The 20,880-nt window shown below is 45.7% G+C and overlaps 1 protein-coding gene across 4 annotated transcripts in view; it reads right to left on the reverse strand.

Moving 5' to 3' along the window:
* INSR (insulin receptor) overlaps positions 1 to 17,723 on the reverse strand; it is a 151,396-nt gene extending 133,673 nt beyond the window's left edge. For all 4 annotated transcript variants that reach the window (XM_072600842.1, XM_072600840.1, XM_072600839.1 and 1 more), the window contains exon 1: positions 17,340 to 17,723. In XM_072600842.1, the coding sequence (XP_072456943.1) occupies positions 17,340 to 17,430 (91 nt within the window). In that variant the 5' untranslated portion in view covers positions 17,431 to 17,723. The remainder of the gene's footprint in view (positions 1 to 17,339) is intronic.
* Positions 17,724 to 20,880: the final 3,157 nt, after the last annotated feature.

Genomic DNA, 20,880 nt, shown 5'->3' on the forward strand with positions numbered 1-20,880 from the left:
GAGGAAAAGACTTAGTCACGGTCATATAGCTTTTAAGAGGCCAAGCTGGAACTCAAACCTAGAACATCCACGTATGTTAGTCCTTCTACCACAGCAAACTACCTCGGATGTAGAGTAATGAACTTAGAGGAGGACTGGAGTTCAAATCCTGCCTCAGATATATACTAGCTCTGAGATCCTGGGTAAGGCAATAACATGTCTCAGTTTCAGCTTCCCTATCTGCAAAATGGGGGTGAGGGTGGTAACAATTATCTCTGCCTTCCAGGGTAAATGGGATGATTAAAGAAGATAATATATAAAGTGCTTCGCAAACTTCAAATCACTAAATAAAGGTTAGCTGTTATTATTACTATTAATAATAGTATAACATTTCGAGTCATTTAGTGCTCTCTGCAGGTATAATGGAAAGAGCATGGCAGGTCTTCAAACAAAAAGTGGATGAGAGGAGATTGTGGGATACAGTGATTTCTGGAACCAGAGGGCCTGTGTTCAAATTTCAAACTTGGCACTATCTGGGTGACCCCAAGCAAATCATTTGCCTCCTTGGGCCTCAGTTTCCTTGCCTGTAAAATGAGCTGGTTAAGACTAAATGATCTCTGAGGTCCTTTCCTACTCTAGGTCTACAGGCCTATGTTGGAGAAGGATTCTTTTTCAGGTAGGAACTGAACTGGCCATCTTCAGCAGTCCCTGACAGCTCTGAAATTCTGTGAATTCTGGGTTCAAATTCCAAATCTTCTAATTATTTACTGTGTAACATTGGGCAAGTCACACAGCTTCTCTCTGAGCCTCAGTTCCCTCCCCCCTGCCCCGAAAGATGAAAGGGTCTCACAGGAGGGCCTCTAGTGTCCCTCCCAGCTCCAAATTCTCTGACCCTATGAAGGGAGCATTCCTGAAAGTACCAGTCCTGAAACACCACTCATGGCAAGATTCCATGTATACTGGCATGTGATTGTCTGTCTCACTGACGTACGTTACCAAATGGAAATATTTTGGGGCATGTGATCAAATGAGATCATAGGTGGGAAAGGGCTTTGTTACAATAAAACCTTGTGCAAATATTCAGGAAGGAGTTATTGTAAGTACTAGGATGACCATTGGGAGCCAAAAGAAAGGTTTAGCTTCTCACGAGGTAGGAAAAACACAGGAGGCAGCACGAGGCAGGGGAAAGAGGACTGGATTTAGGGTCAGAGAGTAGAGGCTCAACCCCCAGCTCAGCTACTCCTGCCTGTGTGTGACTTTCTGAGAGTCACCTGAGTTGCTTCATCTCACATCCAACCAGATGCCCCCTTACCTCTATAATCTCTCTCCAAACCATCCCCTTCTCTCCAATCAGCCACCAGCCTACACTGCCTCCCATCCCCTCTCCCCAGAACTATTGTGGAAGCCTCCTAACTCGACTCCCTTTATTCAGGTCCTTCCCTCTCCAATTCTGGACCATCTCCAGTCATCCTGTTCTATATGTGGCCACTGGATCCAGATGGCTCTGGAGGAGAAAGTGAGGTTGATGACTTTGTACAACCCTACCTCATTTAAATCCAGTTCACTGGCAAGTCATGGCATCACCTTCCTGATGTTCTGGTCCTCTTTGAGAATGAAGGACGACCACCACCACTACCACCACCACCAACAACAACCTCTCTCCAATCCATCCTTCTCACAGCTGCCAAAGCAATATTCTGATGTCATTTCCCTGCTCAAGCAGCTTCAGGAGCCTCTATTTTCTTAAGGACAAACTGCAAACTCTTCTGTGTGGTTTTTAAGGCTTTTCACCATCTGGCTCTAGTCCACCTCTCTAGGGTTAACGACATTACTCCTTCATATATTTAAAATGTTCCAGACAAATGAGTCTGTGGGCCGCTTCTCTCATCCTTGTCATTCTTTGTTGTACCTTGCAAACTGTCTCCCACAAATAACAACAGCTAGCATTCATATAGTACTTCAAGGTTTGTAAAGCACCCTTTGAATGGGATCTGATGTGATCCTCATAACATCCCTTGGAGGTGGATGCTATTCTTATGCCTATTTTATAGATGAAGAAACTGAGGCAAAGAGTGGTTAAGTGACACGCTCCCATTCACACACCAGATCGAATCCACTCCCTCCACATTTGCACATCTTGGATTCCCTGGCTTCCTTTCCAAAGTGCTCCCTCCTACAGCCTGATTCACTCTTCATGCTAGTGCCCGTCTTTCATTCGCCCCTACTCTGTAGAGATCTCCCATTTGGTTTTGTGTGCATACATATTTTCCCCCAGTGGAATGAAAGGCCCTTGAAGACAGGGATTGTTTCAATTGTCTTTGTACTCCCAGTGCTTAGCATAGGGCCTGGCACACATTGGTGCTCAGTCAGTTTTCAGTCATACCCGACTCTGTGACCCTATTGGGGGTTTTCGGAGACACTGGAGAGGTTTGTCATTTCCTTCTCCAGTTCATTTTACAGATGAGGAAACTAAGGCAAACAGGGTGAAGAGACTTGCCCAGGGTCACACAGCTAGGAAGGATCTGAGGCTGGATTTGAACTGAGGAAAATGAGTCTTCCTGATTCCCAGGCCCAGCATCTATTCACTGCACCTCCTAGAGGCCCCATTTGGTACATAGTAGGTGCTTAAATGTCTGCTGTATTCAATCAGTAAAATGAGGGTACTGAGTGAGTGGGCTGCCTTCTGTTGCTCCTTCTAGAGCTAGATCCTTTGACACTAGCTGCCAACATATACATCAGTTCTTCAGTCCTCCAAATGAACTGAAGAGAGAGGAGAAATTTTAGAATCTTAGGATTTCAACCTCTCAGAACCATACAGAAGTTTGGAGGTCACTCATCTCATCCAACCCCCTGCCTGACACAGGAACCCCTTTCCTGGAAAGGAAATTCTGAATGATTGCCCAATGTTTAATATTTGATAATAAAGAGGATCTTCTCTACGTGGCATTTTTAACTCCCCTTTCGACATGAAGACAGTGTTGTTCTGCTTAGCATGTATCAAAAGCTCATGAATCCTCAGGTCCAGCACAGAGTCAAACAGCCAAGCTCCCAAACCAGACAAGCTTCTCCCAGCCCACCATCACAGCCAAAGGGGCAGGGCTGGCCACGCCGTGGCTCTTGGAGCAGCCCAGTCAATGCTGGGCTGGCAGAGTGACACACCCAGAAACGCCTATTGAGTATTTTTCTCTTCTCACTCTTTGATAAGCAAGCAATGTTTGACAGCCCCAAGACTTCCACCCATCACAGCTCACATTCACCCCTCTTATCACCCCCACACTGAGTGAAAAACATGGCCATCACACAGGCTTCTTAGTACACCATAGTAGAGGAAATAAAGTTTTGGGGCGTATAGGATAGGGTGGAACACCCAGGTATACATGGGAAAGCGAAAGAATTCTAAATTAAAGAATGTTGTACTGACAGTCTCATAATTTCTAAGTGTTTACGGTCACTTAATAATAATTATAAAAGCTAACATTTATATAGTACCTACTAAATGTCAGGCCCTTTACAAATATTATCTGTTGATCCTCAATACAACCCTAGGAGGCAGATGCTATTATGATCCCATTTTACAACTGAGAAAACTGAAGTTAAGTGACTTACCTGAGGCCACACAACTCGTACATGTCTGAGTTATTTGTTGTTGACTCATTTTCAGTCATATCTGACTCTTCATGATCCCCATTTGGGGTTTTCTTGGCAGAGATACTGGAGTGGTTTGCCATTTCCTTCTCCAGCTCATTTTACAGATGAGGAAACTGAAGCAAACAGGGCAAAATGACTTGCCCAGAGTCACCCAGCTAGGAAGTATCTGAGGCCAAATTTGAACTCAGAAAGATAAGCCTTGCTGATTCCCAGGCCAGCACTCTATCCAGCTCCCTTTGAACAAGATTAGTCATACAAGCAGGGCTCAACACAGAATCCTAGATCTCAGAATGTACAAGAGCCTCAAATGCCATTCAGTCCAACCTGTATCTGAGTAAGAATTACTTCAATACCCAACAAGTGTCCATATCCAGTCTACTTGGCATAGGGAACAGAGTTCAAATCCCCCATCAGATACTTACTAGCTGTGTGATCTTGGGCAAGTCATTTAACCTCTGCCTCAGTTTCCTCATCTGTGGAATGAAGACCCTAAGGTCACATCCAGTTCTAAATCTATGACCCCATGGCCTCCAGTGAGGGGAACCCCATCACCTCCTAAGGTAGCCCAATCCACTTTGGTACAGATCTTATTGTTAAGGCATTCTGCTCTCCCCTGTAAGGGCCCTCCACTCCTGATTAACAAGACAATTAATCATCCCCAAAAGAGATCCTTCATTTATTTATTGCCTGCCTTTCCTCCTCTTCCCTGTCAATCTAAATCATCTTTTTTATAAAAGTTCAGTTCCATATTCACCTCCTCTGAGATACCATCTCTGATTACCCCCCAGCCCACCATGTATGACCTTGAGAAGGTCATTATTCTTCTCTGAGCCCTCAGCTTTCTCATTAATAACATAGGAAAAATTAATTTCTGCTGGCATCATAGGGCTTTGAGGAATGGGACAGCATAGAAGGAAAAGGACTGGATTTAGAATCAGTGGACCAGAGTTTTAAGGTCCTCAATCTGAGTGGCATGATGCAGCAGAAAGAATGGTGAATTTGGAAGCAGAAGACGTGGGTCTGAATTCTGACTTGAACAAGTCACTTACCTTCTCGGTTTCCTCATCTGTCAAATAATGGAGGCTGAATTAGATGGCTTCAGGTCCCCCCTAACATTCTAAAATCTGCTCTACTCCCACTATGATGTGCAGCCACCATCAGGAGCATAACCCTGGCCAGGGCAATATCAGCCAGCTGTCAGCAGCCTGGTTAGAAGATCCCAAGCCAGTAGTGGTGGGATCACATAATGTACTAAGCAGTGGAAAACTAAGGGATCAGAGGCTGAATTCCAGTAGGGAATAAGCTCCTTGAAGGCAAGGGATCTTTCTCATTTTGATCTCTGCAGCCCTAGCAATTAGGATAGTGCCCAGAACATAGCTGTGGTCGCCCAATGCATGTTTGTTGAGTGAATGAAAGTTACAACCTGTGACCTCAATTCTCTGGAAATCTGTAAATGAAGAGGTGGAGCTGGGTGGTCCCTTACATACTTTCCAACTCTACTATATTGTAGACCTGGGAAACAGGAGTGAGCTGGAGCCAGCTCCAAACAGCTTGCTCCACTCATGTTGACTGTAAAATGTTCAGTGGGAGCATCTTGGAAATGGGTAAATCAAACAAATCAGGGCTGGATTTATTGTTTCATTGATTGTCTAGACTTAAGAAAGTGATGGCGAAAATGTTAAAAATACAGATGAAACCTAAAAGAGTACTGTGGGTACATCCCCACCCCACCCCCAGTCCACTGTTAAACATTTACCTGCACAGATCGTGTGTAGCCAGGAGCTATTGTTGTCATTGGCAATAAACCAGGTTTTAAGGGGCCTACTTTAATCTCCTGCTTTAAATTAGCATATTATAATCTATACAACTTTATACATAAATTAATCCTTCCAAGTATTGAAAGAGATTTGGGCTCAAATCCATAAACATGGATGCTCTGGCATGCAAGGCACAGAAAGAAGACACATTCTCTGACCTTGAGGCATTTACAATTAGGAGGTGGATAAAATTGGTGTGCAGATAAGGATAATAATACCAGGAAGAGTGCAATAAGTCCAGTAGTGGTAATAATAGTAACAATAACCTATGTTTTATAGGCTTTAAGTTTTGCAAAGCTCTTTCCTGAGAACTGTCCAATAGATACGGCATGAAGTATCCCCATTTCACAGATGAGAAAACTGAGGCTCTGAGAGGAGATAAATGATTTGCCCAGGGTCACAAAGCTATTAATTGTCTGAAATGTGACTAGAATGCAGACACCACCACCTACCTTACCCACCCCCAGACTCTAAGGCCAGTATCTAACTACTATTCTGTGCTGTCCCCCAAGGGCAAAGGAGAGGTCCAGACAAAGTGCAAAGAGAACACTTTCAGCAGAGACTGGAAGGCAAAGCTTCATGAGGGGCTCCTGACTTGGGTCCTGAAGGCAAGGGTAAATTATAATAGAAGGAGACAGGGTAACAACAGAAGCAAATTCACAGAAATGGGGCAGGGCAACAGAAAAACAGAAGCAGGGAGTGGTGCACTTTGGCTAGCATCCAGAATGTGTAAAGGGGACTAGGCTGTGTTAAGGATGGACAGGGTGGAGCCAAATGGTGGGGTCTTGAATGCAATGGCAGGTAATCAGGATGAATTCTCGGATGATACCGTGAAAGGTAGCTTGGAGAAGGGAGCCACTGGAGACGGAGACACCAATTAGGAGACAGTCAAAATGCTTAAGTAGTTTAATCATTCCCCTATTACCCTGTTTATCCACTCATTTTGTTTGGCTAACCTGCCCCTGAGATCAGTACTAAGTTACTAGAACTCAGTCCCATCCAAGAGTCAAAAAAAAAAATCTCAGTTAACAAAAGTCCCAGGGAAATGCCCCCTGACCACAGATCTACTTGTTCTGGTTTCTAGAAATGTTACCCTGAAACAGAGACCTGTCAGGGAGCAAAAGAATCCCTGTGTGTTGGAAGTGCTGTTATCGATGTACGCCTTACACCCCATGACATTTCCCCAACCCTTCCTCCCTCTCTCCCTAACTCTAACTTTTCATCTGTTGTTCCTGCCAAAAAGAACAATCTTTGGACTAGAGAACACAGAACAAAATGAACTAATGAGAAGTTGATCCTCAAGATAACTGGAGAGTTGGTATGAGTGTGAGCACCTACCTGCCTTGGGAGGATTCAAGATACCGGGCCCTGAGGAAAGGCCACTTCTTGTTCAAAAAGAACTAGTAAATCTGATTGGCAACCCACTGTCCATCATGGATATAATCTTCTAAAAATCATGGAGAATAGGAGAGGGAGAAGAGAAGAGAAAGATGCATATGGTCCCAATTTTTAAAATACTAATACAATCAACTCCTCAAGCTGTGAGTGAGTTTGACCTTGATGCTTTGCAAAATTCTAGAATGGATTATTAAAGAGAGATTAGTGAACATTCAGAAAAGAAAGCAGCGATCCCAAAGAGCCAGCATAACTTCATAAAGCACAGGCCAGGCTGGACTAACTTTATTTCCTGATAGGGTTACTCTCTTGGTGATTCAAGGGAGTGTTGTAGTTTTTAATGAAGCATTTGACAATTTTTCTTATGTTATTTTTGTGAAAGAGGCAGAAAGGGAAGGACTAGAAATCAACATCACAAGGAGGAGATGGGAGAGGACTAGTCAGATAGCAGTTCTTCTAGTCGATTCTCTAGAATTTTCTAAGTATACTATCTGATCATCCACAAAGAATGACAGTTTGGTTTCCCCGTTGCTTATTCTAATTCCTTCAATTTCTTTTTCTTCTCTTAATGCCAAAGCTAATATCTCTAGTACAATATTAAATAATAGTGGTGGATAATAAGCATTCTTGTTTTACCCTTGACCTTATTGGGAAAGTGTCTAGTTTATCCCCACTACAGATAATGCTTGGCAGGAGTTCTTCTAAAAAAGATCTGGGGGTTCCAGTGGACACTCAGTTCAATGAATCAACCACATGATATGGTGGCCAAAAAAACTAATGTGACCTTAGGCTGCATTAAGCATAGTACCTGGCTCCCCAGACTCTCTGAACTTCCTGCCAAAGGTATTCTTTCTGAAATGTAGCTTTCACCACAGAAACCTAGAATCCCAGAGAGAGAAAGGTCTTCAGAGAGCTTCTAAGTTCAACTTCTTACATGTTGCAGGAGACCCCTCAACTGCTTCCCTAACAAGAGATGATCTAGTCTCTGCTTGGATAACTTCAGTGACAAGGAGCTCACTACTGCTATCACAGCTAGCAAGTGCTTAGGTCAAATCCAAAACTCTGCCTCCTGGGAATTCCTATTCACTAATCTTTGTTCAAAGGATCTGAGGCAACTGTCACCCTCACCATCATAACTGACATTTATATGCCACTTAAAAATGTGTAAAGCATTTTACGTACCTCATCGTCATGGAACAATGCAGATACATAATTGTCTATGTTTAATGTCTTATCTCTCTAACTAAGCTAAATGATCCTCGAGGCATGGACTGCCTTATCTAAACTTCTATTACAGCCCTCCTTTAGAACAGAACAGGTCACTGCATCCAATAGGATCCTAATAAACATCTGTTCTATTATTCTACTATAATGCTCCTATTTTTGCCTGTGAGAGAAACAAAAACCCCTACTCAGGAAATCTGTCAGATCATATCCACATTTTCCATCCTGGCATTCAATGTCCACTCCTCTTATCCAATCTCCTACTATTGAAAACATTAATTCCTGCTCTGCTCTGCTCCCAAATCCCTACCAGGCTCACTCACAATCCCATCTCTGAACCTGCGTTGTAGTCACCTTCCCATGGCTGCGATGTCCTGGCTAGACTGATAAAATCCCAGTCATTCTTCCGGGCCCCGCTCAGGGGACACCTCCCTCCTCTTTCTTCTCCACTTAAGGTAGCATGTTTACAGTGGAATGAAGACTGAATTTGGAGCCAGAAGACCTGATTTTAAATTTCAACTCTTCCATTTGCTACCTAATAGGACATTGGACAAGTCACTTCATCAACTAGGGCCTCAGTTTCTCCATCTATTAAAACAAATAAAGTGCCTGGTGCAGAGTAAGATCTCTATCAAATTTTAATGAGTTGAGTAGAATATATATTATATATATAATAAAAATAATTAGTAGTTGTAGTAATAACAGTCATTTATTTGGCACTTTAAGGTTTGCAAAGTAATATAACACACACATTTATGTGTGTGGATGTATGATATATATATACACACATACGTATATATATATATATATCTGTATCTATCTAATCTCATTTGATTCTCACAACAACCCTGAGAGGGAAGTATTACCATCTCCATTTTACAGACAAGGAAACTGAGGCTGGGAGGAGGGCAGACTGATGATTTGAAAGGTCCTCTATGAGGCTTTAATCCTAGCATCCACTCCAACTCCTACCTCTGGACAGTTCCCATTCCTCCCTGCCTGCCACCTCCCCAAAAAGAGAATCTGAGTCAGACTCCATTATAGTATCTAAGTCTCCTCCACTGAGAGAGAAATCTGCAGGAGACATTGTGATACAAGTTATAGGTATTTGCTCTAGCAACAATGTTGTGACCCAGGAAGCCAACAAGTCGCTATGGGTAACGTTGTTTCCATGGAAGGAGACCTTTCATTCTTTCTGGAGCTTCAAAGAATCCGTCTCATCCCTGGTACAGCTGGTGGCCCCAGGACTGCAAGATGCCCTAGTCCAACTTCCTCATTTTATAGATGAGAAAATCCAGAGAGATTAGAGACTTTTCCAAAGTCACACAGGTAGTAAGTGGCTGACCTGGAATTTGAACCCAGATCCTTGGGGTCCAAATCTAGTGGATCAAATTTTAGGGCTGAAAGAAGTCAGAGTCCAACCCACCACACCCCATTATTTTAAAATTTTCTACTTATATCTTCTGTTTTTACACAACCACCATTACTACCCAAATGACTATCCCTTTCCTGAGGGTCATTCCTTGGAACAAACATTTTTTTAAAGGGGGAGGGTAGGAGAGAGGAGATGTGTTCAAAAAAACCAACCCAATATAATCAACCAGGTCTGACATACCAGATACAATGATCTACACCACATAGTCACACACCTCTACAAAGACGGGAAAGAAACACATTTTCTCATCTCTCCTCAGAGCTAAGCTTACATCCTTCCAGGTTAAAGATAAGAATACTAAGGACAAGAAAAGTTAAGCCCCATTTCTATTGAGTACCTGAGCTAGAATCTGAAGCCAGATCCTGGGGCTCCAAAGTCACAACTGCCTCCAATACACCCCACTTCCCACAGGCAGGCAGGCCAGCCAGCCAGCCAAGAATATATTCAGCTTGGAAGGCGGTTGGTTTGAGGATTTAGTTTGAGGCTCGAACAGACATAATGAAGAAGGATGATGGCAAATAATATTAACAGCTGACACTTATATAGTGTTGTAAAGTTGATTTACATTATCTATGTGAGTCTCACAACAACCCAATGAGATGCATATTTTAGATGTTATCTCTATTTTACAGATGAGGACCTTGAGTGAGGAAAGATCTGAACCCAGTTCTGCTTGATTCTAAGTGAGACACTATATTATGCTGCCTCTAAATCAGGGACTCTGAACCTTCTTTGTGTGCTAGACCCCCTGGGTGATCAGTCTGGTGAAGCCTACGGACCTCCTTCTCAGAATCAAGTTTTTGAATGAATAAAATAAAATACACAAGATTTCAAAGGAAATTATATTGAAATGAAGTTATCAAATTTAAAAACACACAAGTTTATAGAAGCCAGGATTAAAAACAAGGAAAAGGAAACGTTGGGAAAAGGTCATGTGCCTTAGGAAGGCTGTAGTAGAGGAGGGGGAAAGAGAAGAGGGAGTCAGAGAGAGGATCTGTCTTCCATTGCCTGTATCCTCAGGCACCCAGCTATCAAGAATCCCAACCATAAGAAGTTCTCTAAGGGACCCATCCCAGCAAGGTCTTACACATGCATTCCAACACACACACACACACACACACACACACACACACACACACACACACACACACATGCTCATGCATATCATTCACTAATAGGATTGGGTTTATCAAGATTTGGGAGGCCATGACTAGCTAGCCCAATAGCGAGCATCATCAAGCTATTTGCAGTTGCTCATCCTCCACTCTAGAAGAGCACCATGACATCAGGAAGGTGATGCCATGACTTGCAAGTGAATGAGATTTAAGTGAGGGAGGGCTGTGCAAGGTTACCAGCCTCACTTTTCTCCTGTGGAGCAATCTGGGTGCATTGGTAAGATATAGATCAGGATGCCTGTAGATGTCCCCTGCCCAAGCTGTTATCACTCTATTCAACTGATATTATTTTAGGAGACTTGATCTTCAAAATTGAGTTTGCCAGCCAAAAACATGCTTGATGGACTGAGCAGAAAAACTCCCTCTGCTATAGCTCCACCCTCTACCCCAAGTCATGATGGAAGTTCCAGGCTTTTCATGAAGCTCCCCACCCCCAAGCCTAGGCCCAACCTCAGCTCCAGCCCTGTGTACCCTTCACCAGCCCCCAGCTCCCAGCTGCCTGATCTCTCCTGTCCTATTCCCTCCCAGGGCACCAACCCCTCAGGGTGAGAACCCAAAGAAACAGAGACAGGGCCAGGTTTCCAAGGCCTTTTTTCCTGAATGACTTTATTCAAAATCCAAGCGTGATCAACTTTGTCAACACTTCCAGGAAAGGGGGGGCAGGGTGGGAAAGAGGAGGCCCCTGACTGGGAGCAGAGGTTCCTGAGTTTCTCAAAGTGGAAGGCGGGCCCCCAGTCTCCCTGGACAAACTAGTTTAACTGCAATATTGGAGGGGCTGCTTGGAGGAGCCAGACCCGCTGTCAAACTTTAGTGCTCAAAATATTGTCTGGATTGAAAGAAGTTTCTGGAACTTAAAGTTGGTTTACAGTAAATACCCTGTAGACAGTAAAGCTAAGTGATTGAAAACCTGAAAACTGGGAGAGGAAGGCAATGCTGGCTTGGACTAGACTTGAGAGAGAACGGATTAGCAGAAAGAGGGCAAGATTTGGAGTCAGAAGACCTCAAATCAAGCCTAAGCTCCAAAACTTACTGCCCATGTGACCTTGTGCAGGTTCTTTCTTTCCTTCCCCCCCATCCCTAGGTCTTGTTTTACCCATCTGTAAAACAGGGGAGGAACTGGACTACATGAAGGTCCTTTCAGCTCTCCAACCCTTCAGGGATGGCAGACAGGCACGACGACCATCTCAGATACCTAACCAGCTGTGTGACCCTGGACAGGTCTTTCAAGCACTCTGAACCTCAGTTTCCTCATCTGTAAAATGGGAGTAACAGGCACCTACCTGCTGTTAATAGGTTCAAATAAGACGACTACATGTAAAACTCTGGGACCAACTACAGTATCACTTATGAGAGACAAAGCCAAGTTGTTCTCAAATCCTGATTTTTCTTGCACATAACTGTTCTGGGGGGGAGAGAAAAGGGCTACAAGGAAACTGCCCCCACTCTGCCCCCTGGGACCCAAATTGAAAGGTTCCCGATTGAGAAAACAGCCTCATTCAGTCTGAGAAAGAGAGAGGCTGCCCAGGAGTCTCTCATTACAATCCATTTCTCAACCCTTGGCAGGAGGCAGACAAAAATACTCACTCCCTGCTGGCCACACAGCAACGGACAGTCTGACAGACAGTCAAACGGACCCTGTTTGTTTTTTTTAAAATCTCCTGGCCTTCCCTGGCTTCCCAGTTACACCCTGCTTACTCCCAGAATCCCTCAGAGTCCTGCACATCACAGACTTGTTTGATAGATCATTCCTGCTTTGAGAGCTCCAGTTCAAAGGGACTTCAGACATCACCCAGTCTAACTCCCTCCTTTTAGCAGTGAGGACACAAAAACCCACAGAAGTCTTGTGACTTGCCCAAGGTCCCACAGCTAGTAAATGGCAGCACCAGGATTTGAACCTGGATCCTCTGACTCCCTACCTAACACATTCTCCATTGTACTTCACTGCCTGAGAGTTCTGCATCAATGCAGGAGGCCTCATTTCCAAGACGTTAGCCAAATACAAATGGTAATGGGGAATTTAGTCAGAAAAGCAGAAACAAAGGCTCCTGGGGACAGAGAATTAGCAACACAAAACTCCTAGAATTTTTACATGAGAGGCCATCTAGGCCAATTCTGTTGATTCTGTGAACCCGAACAATTTCCCTATCTGTAAAAGGAGAGGTGTGGACAAGAGGACCTCAGAGCTCAAGCTTTATGATACGAAATGACATGATATTTGACCACAGGGGCTCTTTACAATAGCCCTGACAAGTGGTCAATCAGCCTCTGCCTGAATACCTTCCAAGCAACCTGGTTCAATTAAGGACTCAGTGAATTGTGGGTCTTAAACCTACTTCTCTCAAACTGTTAGCTACTGCTCCCACTTTGGGCCTGCAAAGCTCTTAAGTGTTGGGCAAGACCCTGGACACATTCTCCACTGCCAGACCTAACTGTCCCTGAATTCCTCTGCTCCAAAACATGTCCCCAGACTTGGTTGTCGCTCATTCATCTGTCAAACATTTATTAAAGTCCCACTGTGTACAGATCCCTAGGTGCCCTACGGAAAGATACAAAGTTTCAACAAGGTCCCATCCCTGGAAGGGACTTCTATATGTATACCTGGTTTCCCACTCCCAAAATAGAATATTTTGCTTTTCTTGAGGGTAGGGACTGTTTCCATTTGTTTATGTATCCCCAGTGCCTAGCACACAATAATCACTTAAATGGGACTGAACTGGAGGTACCTGAGAAATCAATTATTCTACTCCAACACCTTCATTTTCCAGAGTGGAAACTGAGGCCCAGAAAGGGAAAATTACTTCATAAAGGAAGTAATTGCCAGGTTTGAAGCCAGCTCTTCTGTCTCTGAATCCTGAACTCTTTGTCCTATAGTACACCACCTTGAGCCTAAAAACAGACATGTTTGTAGATGTTTATAAACAGATTACAGAGGAGTAGTGGGGGTGGAGAGGAAGACAACAGAGTTCTTTAACCTGTGAAACAGCTAAGCACCCAGCAAAGTGACATCTTAGTTTAAGAGTCATAAATCCAGTTCCAAATTGGCAACAAGCTAATTCCTAAGAGAATCAAACACGGGGTTTTCCTCGAGGAGGCCTCTTAACAACAGAAGCCACAACACGCCTGTTCCTTAAAGTCAAACCTTATTGTGAAACAGGGGGTTACCACAAACTGGATAAACCTAACCTGAATTTAGACTCCATCCAAATTAATCATTCTGGTCCTCAGAGTCAGCAAGGTGCCAAGGGAGGGAGGAGAAGTGGAAAAACATGAGGGACAAAAGGGAGGGGTAGGTGGGTAGGGGTGGGGAACAGAGAAAGGCTGAGACAGAAAATCTCCAAGTAGAGAAGGCCGTTTAGGGGCCAGCCAGTCAAAACCCCACCTGAAGAAGAGTCCCTATTAGAACGTACCTCACAAGTGATCTTCCAGTAGGGGAGACTCACTATCTTCTTCTGATGGCCCTTTTACCTCTGGATATCTCCACTGGTTAGGAAACTGTTTAATATATGGAGACTAAATATGTCTCGCTGTAACCCCCCTCCCCCCCCCACATTGCTGCTCATTCTTCCCTTATAGGGCCAAGGAAAACAAATCTAACTCTTTTTTCCAACATTATACTAATTCTTCAAATAGTAAATGACTACTATCATGTCTCTCCTCTCTTCTCTTTATCCAAAATCTTCTTTTTTCCAGACTTCTCTCCCATTATATGCTCCGTGATAAATGCCTTGGTTGTTAGGGAAACGAACACAGTTGGGTTCCTCTGGATAATATGGCAGGGGCTGATTCTGAAGGATAAGTACCATATAATACGACAAGCGTTTGCTAAGTACCTAACTGTGATGGGGAACTCACTACCCACCCCTGTGCAGCCTATTTCACCTTGTGAGGGCTCTAAATGATTAGGAATGTTTTTCCCCTTATAATCAAGCTGAAATCTGCCTCACCACACAAATTTTCCCCACCAACTCAACATAACTAAGTCATGGTCATCATACGGTGCCTTTCTCTTTCTCTCTGGTTCTCTAAATCCATCCACTCTTTAAGGCCCAGCTCCAAGCTCTTCTCTTCTCCAAAGCTCTCTCAGATTGCCATAGCTCGATCTTGAGCTCTCTGTCTCTGTCTGTCTGTCTCTGTCTTTCTCCCTCTCTCTCTGTGTCTCTCTGTCTCTATCTCTCTGTCTCTATCTCTCTCTGTCTCTGTCTCTCTCTCTCTCTCTCTCTCTCTCTCTCTCTCTCTCTGTTTCTCTGTCTCTGTCTGTCCCTCTGTCTCTCTCTTCCTCTCTCCCTCTTCCTGTCCCTCCCTCACTTGAGCTCCTAGGACACTTGCGGCCTATGCCTCTCATTTAGGAAATAGCATTTCCACCCAGATCTAGTTGGAGTCAATTCAATAAGCAATGAATGAATGCTAAAGAAATGCCACATAGTGAGCTAGACGCTGGGGATAACAAAGGCAGAAACCGGTCATGCTCATCTCAAGGAACTCATGTTCTCCTGGAAGGAGACAACATGTGCACAGATAAATAAATACAAAGTATAAACAAACAACACAGAAGTCATTTTAAGAGACAGTGAGCACTAACAATGGAGAGGGGGAGGAACACAATGCAGAATTAGGAAAGGTCATATGTAGAAGGTGTCATCTGAGCTGTACTTTGAAAACAATAAGCTAAGGATTCTATGAGGCAGAGGTGAGGAGGGAACAAATTCCAGACACTGCAGGGTCAGTCCATGGAAAGACCCAAAGATAGAGATAATTACCTTCTCCCATGTTTGGGGCTTCTCTTTGATTTATCAACGCACTAAATTTCTCTTAGCTCTAGAGCTGAAAGAGATCCCAGAGGCCATTTAATCCAACCCCTTCATTTTACAGATGGGGAAAATGAGGCCCATGGAGGTTGAGACTTGCAAGTAGTAAGCATCAGAGATGAAATCTGAACCTAAGGCTTCTGACTCGAAGCTCTGTGAAACAAAGGATGGTGTCTTGATCCTTGACAATTTCCAAGCCCCAGAACATGTGCAAGGTGGAATGGTGAAGAAAAATGACATCCCTCATTGTTCTGAAACCCAGAAGGTCCTCTTCCCCCTTACATTATTTCTGCCAGATTTAAGGATAAGAATGTGCTATCAATGGTGCCTGAAAAAGAGACAACAGATCTCTCCCCGTCCACATTCAGATAATCTGAGCTCTGATGATTCTCAATAATAATAAAAATAATGAAAGGGTAATAAATCCCAGCTCAGTCAGGAGGGCCTTAGAAATTCCTCAGAGGGCCCCTGTGAATCTTGGGGAGCAGTTGCTCCTCATTCACTGTCTTTCTTGCTGCTTGCTGCTCCCCTGGGTTAACAACTTCATTGAGAAGCCCCAAACTCTCCAAGCCAGGAACTAAGGATGTGAAAGCACCTGTAAAGGCCCTGAGAGTCAGATGCCCCACCGCCCACCCCAAGATAGAGCAAACAGGCCCAAGAGCCAAAGTACTGTCCTAACCAAGCCTTTCCATCTCTCCTGAGTTCCTGCCCAGACATCTGCTGGAAGCCCTTTCCTGAGGCACTGTTCTACATCTATCAGAAAACCAGGGGATGGAATGTTACAAGGGAAGACCCTGATCATCAGCCAGGGCAAGAAACTTTAAACAAGAGAAGGAACAAAGCTAAAGTTCCTTTGTTAGGGTTAAGAATTAGCAGGTCTCAGCAGACAGTGAAGGAAGGCTGGAGTGCAAGTCAGACAGCTACTCTCTGAAGGAGCTCTGTGTGTCACCCTTGGCAGGTCTCTGGCTCTCTGAGTCTCAGTTTCTCTTTCTGAACAATAAAAGGATCTCTAAAGTCCTTTGGTTCTGCAAGTCTGTGGTTCCATGTGGCTCCTACAATATCAGAGCCAGACTGGGACCTTAAGAGATCCTCCTGGCCAACCCCCTCACTTCATTCCAAACCATCTCCTCCCCTATAACTGACCCAGGCTGGGCCTCCGCCCCTCCCACAGCAGTTTGGAGTTGGGAACAACCACAGACAAAACCCTGAAAAGAACACACAGGGATGGGGCTGGGGGGTGGGGAGGTGGGAAGGGCTCATCAGGCTGCTTTTCTCAGGACCATTGGCTCAGAGATTCCCAGAGGAGAAAGGCAAAATCCTGGCTTTTAAATGTAATGCCAGACCTTCCTGAAGAGCCTCAGGACCTACTCCTGGGGCAGACATTCCTGAGATTGAGAAGGGGGGAAAGTATTCTTCAGCGATCACTGATTAGTACCCCACCATCTCTACCAGGTCAAAGCGGTGGTGATGTCGGAGGTGACGGTACCGAGATGTGGAAGGAGGCCATGATTAGATCTTGCTCCAGAACACCCAGGAAGGGTCGGGGATAGGGAGAATCAGGGGGTCAGAGTTGAGGGGACCCCCAGTGGGGGCTCACAGAGGACAGAAAGGAAGGAAGCCAAGGTGGCCCAAGCTGAGCTACAGAACCTGGGAGACGTTGGACCTGCCTGAATCCTAGGGCTGGGACAGATCCTCATACTGGGGCCCCCCGGAGAGACCTGTGACTGAACTCTGGGAGGTCAGGGGCCAAGGTCAGCTCCCTTCGACCGGGCCGTGGCAGCCCCAGCGTGTAGGGCTGCTCTGAGGGGCCCCTCGGACCCAGGGCTCAGGGATAGAGACCCTAGTAGTAGAAGATACTCACCTTCTCCGGAGATCAAGCCACACGAAGTGATCAGCAGCAGCTGCAGCAGCAGCGGGAGCAGCCCGACAGTCAGCGGCCGCACGGCCCCCATGGCCCTGGGGACACAGACCGACTGACAGTCGGGGGGCGGCGGCAGATCGGGGGGCGAGCGGTGGGTCAGAGAGCCCGGGGCAGGCGGGAGCAGGGGGCGGCGGGCTCCATCCCGGCCCGGGCGGGCAGGGCAGAGCGGGGCAGAGCACGGCAGGGAAGGGCAGCGCGGGCCCAGGCGGGCCGTACCCACGGTCCTTTAAACGCCCCGCGCAGGAAATGTGGGTGGGGGGCTGCCCGCCCGGGGGCACGAGAGGGGCCCGGGAGGGGCGTGGGCCGGGGCCACCTCACTCCTCCCCTCCGCCTCCTCCCCCTCCTCCGCGCTGGCTGGGCCGCGTCCAGCAGCAGCCCCGCGCCCCGCCCGCGTGCCCGCCCCCTCCCCGGAGATCGCGGCCCCGGCCCAGGCCCGTAACCCCCCCGCTGCCCGGGGCTGGACGGCGCGCCTGCGGATTGGGCACTGCCCCCTGGAGAGCGGGCCTCGGCCGCGTGCTGGGCCCCCCCAGGCCCCTGCTCTGGCCCTGTCCCCTCCTTCTCGTCGGCGGCCCCTTCCCCGCAGGCACCAGCGTTCCCCGCTCCTTGCTCCTCGCTCCCCGCTCGAGTCTGGCCAGTAAACACAGCGGCCCCGTCAGCTGGGCTGGGCTGGCCCTGGCCGGGACGCTGGAAAAGACGGCGCGGAACAGGAGAAGGCTGGAAGGGAGGGCGCTGGGGGCCCCAGAGGCGCGGGGGCGGGAGGGGAAGAGGGAGATGAAAGGGGCGGGGTGGGGCGGAGCCAAAGGCGGGGGTGGGGGAGAGGAGAAGAGAGAGGAGGAGAGGGGGGGAGCAGGAGAGGAGGGGGAGAGAAGGAAGCCCCCGGAGGTGGTGCGGAGAAGGTGGGGTGAAAGGAAAAAGGTTCATGACATCCGATAACCTAAGGGCCCCTCAAGATCTGTGTTCTAAGGACCCTGCCAGCTTTGATGTTCTGTGTTCTAGAGTTCCTTCCAGCTCGACATTCTATGTTCTAAGGTTCATTCCCTCTCGGACATTCTGGGTTTCCCAAGGACATTTCTTTAGTCTATGTTCTAAGTTTTCTTCTAGCTCAGCCGATATTTTAAGATCCTTTCCAGTTATGCGTTCCAACAATCCTCCCAGTTCTTGACATTCTATGTTCTAAGGTCCCTCCCAACTGTGACATTCTGTATTCCAACACACACACACATACACACTTCTTGACATTCTATGATCTAAGGTCCCTCACAGGTTTGACAATCTGTGTTCTCAGATCACATCCAATTCTCACATTCTATGTTCTGTGTTCTATGACTGAATCTCAGAACAAGACCTATAAGAGTTCAGAGGGAATGACCCCTTCGTCCTTCTTGCCCTTCTGCTGCTGAATTCCTACCTATCCTTCAAAGTCCAACTCATAAAGACATCTCCTCCAGGAAGTCTTCCTTCATTTCCCCATTACCTAGTTGGTAATATCTTCTCCTCACATAAATATTTGTCTCAAACCTTTGTAATCCATATGTAATATTTGTTATAGCTATCTAAACCATAAGCTTCATGAGGAAGCACATGGTATCTTACCCAGTTTGTATCTCCTTCAGTGCGTAACACCAGGCTCTGAAAACAAAGGTACTTAATACATGTGAGGCAAAATAACTCATTGATTCTGTCGCTTGTTTTAGCAGCTCTCCAGGAAGGGAGTTCTGTTAGGAAGGGAGAACATGAGTTCATTGTCCTCAGCTTAAGAAGTAATGTATACCAACAGCATTATCCAAGGACAGGAAAATATATTTGTCATATAATGGCTGTGAAAGTTTTAGAGCCATAAGGTGGGATCACAGAGTCATAGGTTCAGGTCACTTTGAAGGACATAAGTAGGGGCAGAGGGCAAAGTCTCAGTTCCCAAGGAATGAGCAGGAAGAAGAGATTGTTTGATTCAGCCAGAATCTACATGAATAGTCTTGGGCTCCCTAAGAACAGCAAGATTTTCCCGAACACCTTTCCTGTCAACTGAATCATCCCTGCTTGTCAGTCCTGAGCAAAGTAGTGCATCTCTGTCTAGAATCACAGTGCCAGGCATTCAGAAGAAGAAAGGCCCCCAAAGTCCGAGTAGTCTACCCTTCTTTGGACAGAGGAAAAAACTGAGCACGGAAGGGGAAGACCCTGGCCCAAGGTCTCATGGTATGTCAATAGCAGAGCCCAGAACACTGACAAAGAACTGCTGCTGGATTGTCTCCCTGAAAATAAATGCCTGTTTCCCATAGACTTCACTCTAGTCTCTTTAGAACCAGACGCTGGGGAAAGCTTTCATAAAGGGTAATGCAAAACCTCCTCAAGTCACTAAAAGGCTCTCTGGGATTTGGAACTATAGACTTGATCAAATATAGTCCAGCAGATTTGCTGATGATAGCAAATATTCAAAAGAGGAAGGTTATAAGTGTAGGAATCAACCTAGACAAGTACACGCCAAGTGGAGAGATGCTACACTCAGAAACCTTAACCAAGCGAGAACCATACTAAATATGAGCAAGTCCACCCAATCAATTAATCGCAGGCTTGGACTAAGTCCTAATTGATCAATTTAGATATCTTTGAAATAATAATAATGATAAAAGTAGCTAGCATTTATAAAATGCCTTAAGGTTTGTAAAACCTTTTTTAAAAAAGTATTTTCTGATTTTTATCCTCACAATAAACCTGTGATGGAGGTTATGACTATTACCAGTTTACACGTGAGGTAACTGAAGCAGACAAAGGTTAAATGACTTGCCCAGGATCACACAGCTAGTAAGTATCTGAAGTGAGATTTGAATTCAGGTGTTCCCTCCTGCTTATCCAACACTACCATTACCACATCCACCTGTCTCAACAGCCTTGAAAGCTACTGGATGAACCAAAGAAAAGTTGTACCTTAAGTCTGGTTTAGAGACTTGGTCTCATTCTGCACCCAGTAGGGCTTCTATAAAACCAGCAAGCACATTCAACTCCTGGATTCCGTTCTAATTGCCTTTCCACTCAAGCCCCTGAAAGAGAATTTCTAGGGGGAGGGGGAGGATTGGAACCAGCATCAGTCTCTTCCCCACTCCACCCTCTTTAACCAGAAGATTTCTGTGAACTTTGGAAGACCAGAGGATTTGAACTTTAGTGTCCCAGGGAACAACAGCTCAGAGAAGCAGTGTCTGCATCAGGAAACAAGGATATAGACTGGACTTGATGAGGAAAGGCAAAACTCAGTGTTTTTTCAAACAGGAAAGGGACACCATACCTATCTAAGGCAAGGTCCTAAGGACTCCTGCCAAAGGATTTCTGAGAGCTCCCCTTGGCCACCTGTGTTCTCTAAACTCAAACCCACTTTCTGGATTCTGTATATACTTATAAGAAAAGTGTAAGGATGACTTTTAAGAGATTACTTTGTTCCAGCTATACCACCATAATAAATACTCACTTGTAAAAGCTGATTACGTCTTGC

Source organism: Notamacropus eugenii, chromosome 4, assembly GCF_028372415.1.
Source record: "Notamacropus eugenii isolate mMacEug1 chromosome 4, mMacEug1.pri_v2, whole genome shotgun sequence".
NCBI lineage: Eukaryota > Metazoa > Chordata > Mammalia > Diprotodontia > Macropodidae > Notamacropus > Notamacropus eugenii.